This window comes from Ambystoma mexicanum, chromosome 10, assembly GCF_040938575.1.
Source record: "Ambystoma mexicanum isolate Mex_15411 chromosome 10, UKY_AmexF1_1, whole genome shotgun sequence".
Classification (NCBI taxonomy): domain Eukaryota; kingdom Metazoa; phylum Chordata; class Amphibia; order Caudata; family Ambystomatidae; genus Ambystoma; species Ambystoma mexicanum.
The window spans coordinates 1,147,843,981-1,147,856,382 of record NC_090932.1 but is presented as its reverse complement, the minus strand read 5'-3'; the positions used below and the strand labels follow the sequence as shown (position 1 = coordinate 1,147,856,382).

The 12,402-nt window shown below is 44.2% G+C and overlaps 1 protein-coding gene across 2 annotated transcripts in view; it reads left to right on the top strand.

Annotated features, from left to right (window-relative positions):
• The window catches only part of CNNM3 (cyclin and CBS domain divalent metal cation transport mediator 3), a 288,143-nt gene that overhangs the window by 252,148 nt on the left and 23,593 nt on the right, over positions 1-12,402 (top strand). The window contains exon 8 of one of the 2 annotated variants that reach the window (XM_069619068.1): positions 3,699-3,789. The exons of the other annotated variant lie outside the window; for it this stretch is intronic. Within the exon in view, the coding sequence (XP_069475169.1) occupies positions 3,699-3,748 (50 nt within the window). The 3' untranslated portion in view covers positions 3,749-3,789. The remainder of the gene's footprint in view (positions 1-3,698; positions 3,790-12,402) is intronic. 2 annotated transcript variants of the gene reach the window in all.

Sequence of the window (12,402 nt, the reverse complement as noted above, 5' to 3'; positions counted from 1 at the left end):
TTTTGTACTTTCCAAGTCAATTCTTCAAAATTGGATTCTTTTAGTTCATGAAAGTCGGGCATCTGCAAACATTTGCACCTTGCATAAGGTGAGAACTGGAAAACTAAGTAGTCAAGTGCAGAATTTGCATTAATCTCATATTACCTAACCTGTCAAAATTGCCAGTCACTAATATCTGTAAATCGTCAGCCCTTGAGTGATTTTTCTCTCAAAGCATGCTCTTCAAAAAACCTCACTGATGGTTTAACTGGCTATATTATAGTATTATATATGTTACCATTGATATATTGCACACCAAAGCTATTTGTTTATTTGCTCTCTTGTGGCAACACTACCTGGAAGCCATGGCTTTCTTATCTATGTCCAGAAAAAAGCACCTTCATGGTGGCTTTTAATCATGACCTATTCTATGGGTTGTGTACCTTTCTCGTTGCTTCCAGTTGGTCTCCTGTATCTATGCTTGTGCACTTTTACATTCTGTGAGGCTGCTAATCTGAGTCCTCTGTATATTTTGGGGTAGGTGCACCTTTTTCATGCAGCTGGTTATGTGCCCTGCCTATGTTACTACGACCTGTATACTTTCCTCACAGCTGTTCTATCTAATAGTACCTTCATTCAGGACTGCTAACATTGCTCTTGAAATTACACTTTTTTTTTTTATTCTGATTACAGCAAGGATGGGTAAGGGAGTATTCACGCTAATTTGTAATGGGTTGTGATCGTGACAAGGGGTTGGGGTGCAACTAGATATTCTGGATCCCATACTGTCTGTTTCATTGCCAGGGGGGCCTAATAGTGTCTGTTCTCCAGTCCCCAAATAGCTTAAGTTGGCCCTACGCCTTCTGCTGGTGTATGTTCCATTGTTTGACATGTGTTTCGGTGGAGGAGTTGTCACGATGTGCTATCGGTTAGGGTGGGAGGCAGAATGATTTTAACATGTCCTCCAATCGGTGCCTTATGTGATTGGATACACCATGCAAGCATGGGAATTTAGGGCTTTCAAAATGAATTTGAGGCTTGAACAAGACCCAGAAAAAGGAAGATTTTTGCTTTGGTTTGTCAGGGTTTTAAGCAACTAAGGACGAGAAGGGCGATGGACCAGAGGGGCAACTGACCAGAGGAGAGTAACTTGGCAAGCAGCCGAGAACCAAAGGAGCGAATGACGAAAGGAGAATTTCACAAGGGACTAAAGTTGACAAAGACTCCATGTCGGTGGGACCCCCCCTTTTCCTCTTCCTGAGTTTCCTTTTCCCTTCATTTTATTTCAGTCTATTCTATTCATTGAAGCTGACTGCAGCTTGATTAATACTGGCAACTACAAGGTTTATTGAGATTAAGGTAGAGGTATTTGCGTGCCAAAAGTATTGCATTTCGGTTTTGCTTAGTTAGTGCTATTTATAATTCAAATTACTTTGAGGGGAGACTACAGTATTTGTATATCTCTTAGGTATGTTTCTGTGCTCCACTGATGCCAGTTATCAGCGTTGGGTTGCCCTCTGCTTTCCAAATGGCACCTACTTTAACATATATCATTTCAACAGATTGAGCACAGTTCTACGCGGTCACCTTCACCTTAGACTATCACAAAAATTCAGAATAATTTCAAGTTATATTTTCCACCCCGACTTCTCTTCACACAGGGCATGGCGGTTCCAGTGTCAATTAACAGTTAAGTTTCAGTCTCTAAAGAGCTAAACGCTGTAGGAGGAATACCTCCTCACGAGCTAAAACTGAAAGTAGTTGCTGTAATTATGCTACTACACAATCTTATGTCATCACGGGGACTCTGCATGGAACAAGGTTGACAATTACGTGTCTACAAAAACAGGGGCCTGTCTGATCGATGGAACTTAAGATATTGTTCTTATACTGCGCATACTTCTCATTCCATCTGATACGTTTAGGCTTTCAGTTACCATTAATAAGTCACAGGGACCTACACCCGCTTCCTTGAAGCGATCTGTGGTAATTCCGATATTTAAAAAGGGGGACAGAAGTGACCCTTTGAATTACTGACCGATATTGATGTTTAAAATATGCTAAAAGGCATATGTTATAACAGGAACAGCTAGTATAAAATAAATGTTAAGCGCCACATGTCACACCTGGATTGCCGTCCTGTACTATGCATGTAGGAAAACATAATTTTTACCTACTGACACTGTTTAGAGTCCTGCACAGAACTAATATGCTAATCAAAATATGTTTAAGATAGGTTTGCAATTGTATGTTTTAGTATGAATGATGATTCAAAGAGAACACTGATGTGCTTGTCTACCGACTATCTTATTTGCATGCACTGTTGGATCAAAGATTTCTATTTATCAATTTATTGTTTCGGTATATCTGTTAAGGATGAATCTAGTGGCATTTTTAAAGATTATTCCAGGCATTGTCTAGTCAAACAACAAGAGCCAAAAAGGAGTATAATCCTAAAAGGTCAAGCCATGTCCTGCCCTCACTGACCCTCTCTGCTGACCAACACCCACATTTTTGGATGCAGCCAGAGTACCACAGTCCCTTTTCCCCACTCCACCACTGCATATATGGCAACATATCCATACATTATGAAATCAGTACAGTCTAAAGAATGTTGAGAGCCAAAGTATAAATGGCAAACCGTAAAACGCAATGGAAGACATAAGGGAGATGATTGCTCAGTATGTTGTCCAGAGAGCGGTGGCCAGCGTAAAGGGGTTATGGGTCTCCCCTCACCGTACCTGTTGTGAGCTACAGGAAACTTTTTTTTATTACGATTTCTTCAACTCTGTCGAGCGGTTTGGCAGATCACACTGCAAATACTCGGTGATCCTCTCGCTGCGAAATAAATCCCAGTGAGAGAAAATTACTGATTGCCTGCAATATATTTTGCAGAACCGTCCCGATACGGATGTGAGAAAATCACATGAGCACTTATATACAAGATATCCTGCCTACATGCCAACCTGCCTTTTTCCATTCAGGAACCACTAGTCCATTCCGGAATTTAAGTTTGCATTTAGGGGCTTGCAGTCCTGAGTTTCACCATTATAAACCCAGAACTTAAAGCCCCAGAATGCAAAGTTAAAACCAAGACGGAACTAGTATCTCCCGCATGGAATGGGGCATGTTTGCTCTTGTAGTAGGATTCCCTCACATTCGTGTTTGGACAGCTCAGCAGAAACACACTGCATGCAATCAGGGGTGTTCTCTTGCAGTGAAATCTTTGTTTCAATTCTTCGTGCCCGATTTTCAGCATTTAATATACAATGTAAAACAAGTGGTGGTTCGTGCACGGAAATCGGATTTTGAACAGAACATTTAGGCTCGTTGAAGTATGTGTCTGTTCTGGTAACCGTCCCTTTACCCACTCGCCTAGTACTTCTGAAACCCTGCAACTGCATTCTTGTATCGCGGGGTACTTGAGGAAGGACCACGGCTCTGCAGCAGCAGCCTTTGAGGCTGCGAAGAATCCAGTGGTGAAGCTCTGCCTCTCCAGACAAGCAGAAGGAACCGTCTGCGGCGCTCCTTTCCCCTGAACTGGGAGGGTCTCCTGGATCACAACGCCTTCTCCAAGGCCTAGGAAAGATGGATCCAGTAACCACTTTGCCTGAACTGACATTCTCTCCAGTGTTGTCTGCCCTTTCCTGTACTGCATTCTTCTTCAGTCTCCTGTAACTTCACTCACGCCTGTCTTCTTTTTCCTCTCTTGTCTCCAGCTTTCCCACTCAGCCTGTCCATCTTTGGCAGCATTGAGCCCTACAGTTAATGTTCAGCTGCGGACAGCCACACTGCTTGTAAATGCATGAGGTAACTTGTACAGATTTTTCCTCCTGTGGCCTAAAACTGACGTGTGAATGTAGCACTTGCACTGCACGGGCGTGTCGGCTGTCTGCTCACAATGTCAATTATTGTGCAGGTTCCTTGCCTTCATCTCTGCTTATGTTCAGCCTGCTTTTCGGTGTTTAGTTTATTTTCGCTTGTTATTGCGATCTTTCTCCCTGGCCCACTGTTCCTGCAGCTCTTGTTTTTCTTAAAGACTATACATTTAAATGGTCCTCTTAGTCAAATGTTTGATTCTGGTCTTTGTTCTTACTCCCACCACACTCCCCTGCCCTTCTGCTACCATTTCTGCCAAGGGTTTAATTTGTTTAGCCCATGTGAACAGTAACCTCTTCACAGCAGTGGGGCGGGGTGGACATCTTGTTAACCAGGCCTTGTGCTGGGACATGTTTGCACTTTCTACGTTTTTGGCCCGTTCCCTCATGTGTTTCTGGATTGAAATTGATCATCAGTGACTAAGGCAACCCGTTTAAAAAAAGAATGCTGCTACTAGGTCAGTGTTTAATGCTTTAAAAAGGTAAACCTGTCGCCCCTTCTCCAAAAAGTTCCTAATGGCAAACGTTTGTCTGGAAGTTCTCATAGAAGAGAAAATACTTACGCCCAGTGTTCTTGCTATGATTTTACGACTGCATGGCTTTTTCCACTTTAGGAGAGAACAGAACTTGCTTTTAGAGATCAGTATGGTTTGCCAGAAAGGGCAGGGTTTTACGTGCGCAAAGCTTAAGCTTCAACTCCTGCCCATGAGAATCTTAAAATGTAGGGTCTGCTTTTTGTCAATATTTAACCTGCACTTTGAACCTATTTTAACATACCATCCGGAGTAAAACCATTCATCCTAGAATTGCTTAGCAATCTGTGGCATACTTGAATGAGTGAATTGACTTGTATAGCACAGCTCATCAAACTGAATGGTCTCTGGGCTCTTCCATTTGGGGGAGTGGGTGTGATGGATGCATGATTAAAGATTGCTTACCTTTCTGGACCACTGAAAGGTCAGTTTTATGGCAGATTGTTCTAGTTTTGCCAAGGCCCCTTGTTAGGGATATTCATGCAGAAACCAATGATAGAGGGAATCCTTTCCCTCCCCAGTGAAAAGCGCCACATTAATATTCACATGATGCGATTTACTCTAGACCTGTCTGACTCTTCTATAGCCACACATGTGCCTCAGGTAAGCCAAGAACCAGGCCTGCATACAGAAAGAATATATATTCATTAAAGAATCATCCGCGAATGAAAATTGATCAAGCCGCCTCACTCTGGCCCAAATGTTTCTTTTCATTTTTCTATTTTACCCAAATGGAAAAGACTGGTCTGTTCAGGATAATACAGATAACTGTTGTTAACCCCACAACAGGTACAGTCACATTTTGTCTGGGCTTTACTTTTAATAACCTGTATCACCTCGGAACATGACTGAATCATAAATATGGAATTTAATAAAATGCAACACTTTTCTACGTGTAAAACTTTTTTTGCATGCATGCATGTCAAAACTAGCAATGTGACAGCACAAGAGGCTTTGAAAAGAAACCAGCACATTTATCACATATGGAATGTTTCTTTCATTGCTCCTATGCCATACAGAAAATCTCTATCAGGAGTCACTCTCTCACTCTCTGAAGAGAGTGAGCCTTTCAACAATAGACTTTATTTAATTTTGTAAGACAATTCTCTGCCCACACACCAAGAACCCTGACATTCAGTGTACATTTATCACCCCTCTGCTTTAAGGCCAGTTATGAGGAATGGTGAACAATTAGGAATTTCATTTATAGTTACGACACCCCTTCCCCTGCAGGAGTTTTGGGGTTGGGATATTAGGAATAGCCAATCACTTAAAATGACTATTTCTTGTTCAAGCTAGGAGCTCTCAACATGAAAGTTGCACCCAAATTGCTTGAATTTAACAGTTGGGTATTCAAAATCGGTCTATTTCGGATTGCCCTGGGGTTACTATCTAGCGAAGGCCATCTGCTTTGACCTGCTGCTTCGGTTTCTTCGTTCGTCAGGAATGTCCTGGCAGCTCCAGTTTCAATCCCGCTGCTCGTGCCTCCTGAAAAGTGAGCATTCTCTGCTATGCACATACTCTTGTGAACACCACCCACCAAAGCAGGATGCAGGACCGGGGACAGCTAGTCTCTGAACTACTTTCAGCTGCACGTTCTCTGCATTCTACAGGATTGCAGGCTTCTGCAACTCTCTTGACAGAGCATCCCACTTGCAACACAGCAGTGGCTCCGTCTTCTACTTCCTCCCGCTTCTGCTGCTCCCACTGCTACTCCTTAATGGTCCAGGTGTGGGGCATTACAACCACCATATTGCACACTACAGTTTTGCAACTCTGAGCCCCTCTTCCTCGTCTCAGTACAAAGAGCATTGTGGGACTTGAAGTCCATAATGTGGTTCATTTTAAGATGATTTAATTCACCGTTTAAATGATTTATAGAATGTACATTTAGGGGAAGCTTTTAAAGAAATTAATGGTTGGTTCTTGGTTTTATAATTCAAACATAATGTAGAATGATAACTATCAGCAGTAGTTGTATTAATTCCCTGACCCTTACATATATCATTCTCATGTATACCATAAGGGTTTACACAACTGACACTTTGGGTAATTTTGGGAGGCCAAAGCCTTACTGTGACAACACATCATTGGGCATTTGGGTATTCGAGAAACTAGTAGTCGTCATGTTCCCTTCGTGGCCGCCTCCTCCCATGTGATCCACTGGGCTAATATCACCCCCCAGGGTCAGGATCAGTTAGAGGCTGCCTCCCCCTGGCCACATGGGAGGAGAATTTAGGCTGGGAATACGTAGGATTCGGTGTCCAGTCATAATTTCGAATGAAAAATTTCGAAAGACAAAAAAGTCGAATCAAAAATGTCGAAAAAAAAGTCATTCTTTTTTTTTTCGATATCTTTTTTTTTGGCTCTAGTTTATATAAAAAAAATAGGTAAAAACAAAAAAAGGGGGGGGGGTTTGGGGGAACCCCCCATTTCGAAAAAAAAGTCATAAAAAAATTCTACTTTTTGACTTTCGAGATTTTTGTATTCGAAATTATGTCTATAAACCGTAGGATTCATCACACTGGAGGAATTTTGATACAAGGAAGGAATAAGTAGAAACATTGATCATTTTATAGTTCGTCTTGCCTAGTTCTGGCATCTCATCTTGCAGATCGTAATCTAATGCAAGTTCAAATTCTCGAGGGCAGATTTTTTTTTTAGAACGCATTTTTAACATTTGATTGAAGCGCTCCCCTGATTCTGAGGTGCAGCTGGGTGCTGTACATGATTTAAATCGAACCATGCTGTGAAAGAGACGCTGGTAGAATAAAAGAGAATGGAATACAAATGACACATGAAATAAAATGAAAAGATAACCACAAGAAATGTGGTTCAAATCAAGGAATATGCACACTGAAACAAAGGTCTTGGAGTACGCTGAAATGCAAGGTGATCAGTTTTCAGAGGTTTGAAAAGTCAGAGTTGGCCGGTGCTGGAGGACAATGATCTACCTAAGGGGCATGATTGAGGACGGCAATTTGTCAATTCCCTGCAATACAAACATTTGGTCCAGAGTGGTGAACCACCTATCCAGGATCTAGACACACAAAGTCCGATCAACCCCAGACTGCTGCTGTTGGGCATCTCTGGGGAGATACAGGTGGAGAAATATGGGAAGCTGCTCCTTGTAGTAGCCCTAGCAACTTCCAAACTTAACATTGTACAGTGCTGGGGATCAATCGAGAAACCCTGCATCTCTAAATGGAAAATGGATGTTGATGCCTGCATGGCCCTAGAAGAGCGGGTTTACAAGACGAGGGAATGTCCGCAAAAACGCACTGTCATTTGGTACAAATGGGCAAACCTGGAGTAACTGAGCAGGAAGGTCTAGTCATGATGGGGCATAACAGGTACTGGTGTATTTGATATCCGCTCCAACTTTTATGCATCCATGAAATACTATAGACTAAGGTCCATATGTCGCCAATAGCTGTACGTCCTCTGTTTTGAATGGGCACTGTTCACAATGAGCCATCTTCCACAGAAAACTAATGGGATAGTTTGTATGGTTGCAAGGTGAAATCTGAACTTTCTAGTCCAACTGCACTATTTTCTTGAATACATGCACACTGTAATTGCTAATAATGCAGATGTCTGCGGTATAATGTCTGGGTGTTCTATGTTGTTTAACCATATCAAATTAATAAAAAGAAATGTGAAAACATTAAACACAGCCAAAATCCTCCATTTACAATCTTGTTTTCTGTCCATTCACACATCTCATTTTATCCAGGATTCGCCAAGCCATGCTCAATTTCTCTCACTCCACCAATAATTGCCTCCCACTTCTTCACTAAAACCGCAGAAAATTAGTAAAGTTTCTTTTTCCTCTGCCACCCCTCCGGTCATTCTTCCAACTCCTGCCATTTTTCACATTCTCATCTCTATCCCACTGAACCTCTACCCATCGTTTGCTGTACCAATTCACCCTGTGTTCCATTGGATCCCTTTGCCCCACAGATTAAGGAACTTTTGTTCATCACCAATGTACATCTGTCTTATTCAACCTTTTTCTCAGCTGGTATCTTACCTGAAGAAAGAAAGTGCTGACTTCCACCCCTTGGTTTATAGATCTATCTCTCACCTTCCCTACCTTTGTAAAAAAAAAAAAAAAATCTGTGTGGTTTGTATTTGACCACATAGTTAAGCATCTTGTGGTACACTCACTTGCTGACCTCCAGTCTGGATTGTGGTCCAAACACTCCGCAGAGACTACTCTTATCCTCAAGATCAATTCTGGTACCACTGGCCGAAACTCTTGCATCTCCTCCATTTTCACCGTTCTAGATCCTTGGACTGCATTTCACACTATGGATCATCCTCCCTACCTTCAGACACTTTCCCTCCTTGGCTTCAAGTGCACTGTACTCGACTGGGTATCTGACATCTGACCACTCTTTCTCCATCTAATTGGACTCCAGCATCTCGCTCTGACCTTTCCTCGCTCCTCCACCCGAAACACCTTCCAGTGGGCCTTTCTCAAGAATGTGTCCTAGGTTCACTTCTATTCACCCTATGCACCTCAATTGGCAAACTCATTTTGCTGTAACTATCACCCCTTTGCTGATGACATTCGGATCACCTTTTCCCTCCTCAACACCTTCAATTTCTGAATGCATTACCAACTGCTTAACTGCTGTCTGCTACTGGATGGCTCCATGCTGCCTCATGTTAATTCTTCGAGGACGCAAGCCATTTTTCTCCCTGAATCCCAACCTTATCCTTCGCAATCTTTTTTTTCTCCTATCCACTGCACCTGCTCACCCAGGGCTCAAACGATTGCGGTTCTTTCATAGCATTGATTGAAATACCATGTGTTTGTACTCACAACATAACTATACATAAGCCATACCGGCCAACCTTTCATTAGGCTAGCATGTTTTAGGCTTGAGAAAAGAAAATGTAGGGAACTCTTTCTTGAAATATTTCTCCCCAGCCTAGATGCCAAGGCTGAGTCTCTCTCCCCGCACCTACAATTTCCTTAAAATGAATGCCTTACATTTCATACTATACCACTTTAAATCCCCACTAACAAAAAAACCCATACAGGTGAGCTTTGTCTTTTTCTTGTTTGTTCTTTCATAGTAACCCGACTGCTACTCCCACCACAGCCAGACTCCTCCTAAATGATAGGAAAGAACTGGGAAAGATGCAACAAAGTTACTAGGTAAGTAACATGTGTTATCTTTCGGATGGTACTACCCAGGTTCGACCAAAATGCAGTGGAATGGGTAGATACAAAGAGTGCTTCATAATGTCCTATGGAGGACAGGAGGGAGACCAATGCTTTGCGTTTACTTAACTGCCCTGACCGACTCAGAATTTCCCAGGTTACTTGATGGGTCGATGGGGGTCGCTAGAGGTTGGATTTCCTGTCGTTGGTTCCGGCGAGAGGGGCCCAAGAGCTTCCTCCAGTCTGGTCCAGATGGAAGGTGCTACCCCTGGCGATGAAGAAATGCAAGATTCAAAGATGCAGGCCTCTTCAGGACACTTCATAGGATGGGGAAGACAGGTTCTAGTGGCTGCCACCGCACTCCATGTACTGCAGCCATCCAACCACTCAGTTGAAGAACCTTCTCCAGGACAGGATGCCTTGAGGCCGAGACGCTGAAATTCACCGGAATGGCGACTTGTGGCATGAGCTGGCGACCACAAGTTCAGAATGCTACCGCGGAACGGCAACTCTTCTGCTGAGATAGTCCACAAGAGAGCTGGTCGGTCCACTGTGGACACCTTTGAAGACTCTGACAGCTGGATCCTCTAGAAGGTATCGACTGGTTGGTCCCACTAGTCCAAGGATTGAAGCACTGCGCAGGGCCTCCACAGAACAGGACTTCACCATGCCAGACGCAGAAAGAGATGCCAGGCCTCTTCAGGAGTTTTCTTTGGGTCTTCAGTTGGCTGTTTGGCTATGAGGGATTTTTAGCTTCAACGCTGATCTGATGAAATGGCTGCAGGAGTGCTCTTATCCAAAGTCCAGCATGTAAGCAAGTCGAAGCCCACCAATGGTAAGAATCTGCACCATTCAAACAGCCAGTAGTTGTCCAATTGTGAACTATTGGTTTCGATCATGCCCCACACTCCCACTCCACATCTGGCACCACAGATGTGGAGTGATACCAGACAGTTCCAACCACTTCCTGTGTCACACACAAAGGCAGCACTAGCCTCGAAAGCATCACCTCTCCTGGGCAAGTGCTTGACCTTATATGGGATTTCCTGACCTGGAAAGGCAGGAAGAAGGCCAAACTACAATATGGCCAAGGAGCAAGTGAGAATCTCGTGGCATGGCCATTTTAGGGCACTAGCCACATTTAGTAGCCAAGAACACCAGGGGTCCGGCATCTGAGCCCCTCCTGCAGCATACCGCATCACAGGAGGCGGCCGATGCTGTAACTTTCATTGTTTCTATGGAGCTCATGCTATGTTTAAAATGGCTGCCTTCAGTTGCCTAGCACCATTGAGACTGCAGATGAGCCGACCTAGACGATCTACACCCTTTGCTGTATCTATGGCAGCTACTGGTGCCTCCTGACCTGAAGACAATGCTGATTTGATTTCAAGCCTGCTGGCTTGCCGGCAACCTCCCACAGAAGGCCCTCATTAAAGGCCCATGCCTGTCTGAACCTATCCGAGTGCTGATGGTGCCAGCCCTTATGCCTCCTTTTGTTCCTGTGTCAGTCTTGTTCCACATACGCCAAGTTTCACGTTCCTGCTGTGTGCTGTACTGCTCATTCTTCATGCCGCAAGGAAAGGAAGCCTCTACCTGCATTTCCCTTGTATTCCCCTCTTATCCTCTCCCTCCTTCCTTCTACACCACTCTCTCCGTTTCGCTTCACACTGCCCCCTGTTGTGCTGCCTCGGGAGGATAGCTCAGGGACAACACACTCACCGTGGAAGCAAGATGACGTGGAGCAACACAGGTTCGATCCCCGGGTTGCGCTTAGAAACCTCTGGATAGTAAGCACGTTATAAATCAATTACAATTTAACTCTCACCTTATTGTCCTTCTCACAATGGCCACTTGCACTCCGCTTGTTCCCACTTCTGCCTGTTGCCCTTCACTCAATGGTATGTGTCTCTGCTGCCCCCTTCCCTCTTACTCCCGTCCACCACTCTCTCACTACACTACTGCTGGGACCTGCGTTCCCGTCGCTTCACTTATGGCCTTTCCTCGTGTGCTTGCCTCCTCTCGCTCCACTTGACCCAGTTATTACTGGTGCATGCCGGTTTCCTTTACCCCCACGTCTCACCCTATGCCCTCTCCTTACGGCTTTATTAACCGTTCTTGTCGTGCTTCTCTCTGTAGATGCACTTTACTAGTGGTGACTTTACTTCACTCTGTTGCCTTCAACCTCTTAGCCCACACCACACCTACCCTGCTGTATTTTCTGCCTTCTTCTCTCCTTTGTCACACTCCTTTTGTACCCTAGCAGCCGTATGATGGTCTGTCACGCTCAGCCCTGCGCTCTACCACCCTCTCTACCTCCTTCTGTACCTTCCCTCGGCTGTAACCACCGGGTTGATATTTTGCTGCCTGAGCTGTGCATTGGGTTTGACCTACCTGCATCCACGGGACTGACTTTTTCGCTGCCTGTGCTGTGTATTGCATCTTACATACTGGCATCCACTGGACAAACTTGTGTGATATTGCTTGCATTGTTTTAGTTGAGGTGATACTTTATGTAGCCCCCTGTACCCCTGGCTGAGGCTTTCCAAATATGTGCACCCATTCTTCAATGTATGCTTTTGCGGTCATCTGCATGTCTGATGTAGCCCCTAATGCCATGAGGAGAGGCTTTTCCAGTCAGCATTCACTCATACCTGCTTGTGTTAATTACATGTCTGGTTTCCATAATGCAGTTTACCTACTTCTACCTGCACTTTTAACTTGTTTTGCATTTTGTACCTCTCCCCTTACTCTCCTCCTGCAACCCCCCGCCCCTAATCACCCCCTTTTTCATGTCTCAGCACTTGTACAATCCAAATTGTCTCACGACCTCTCCCCT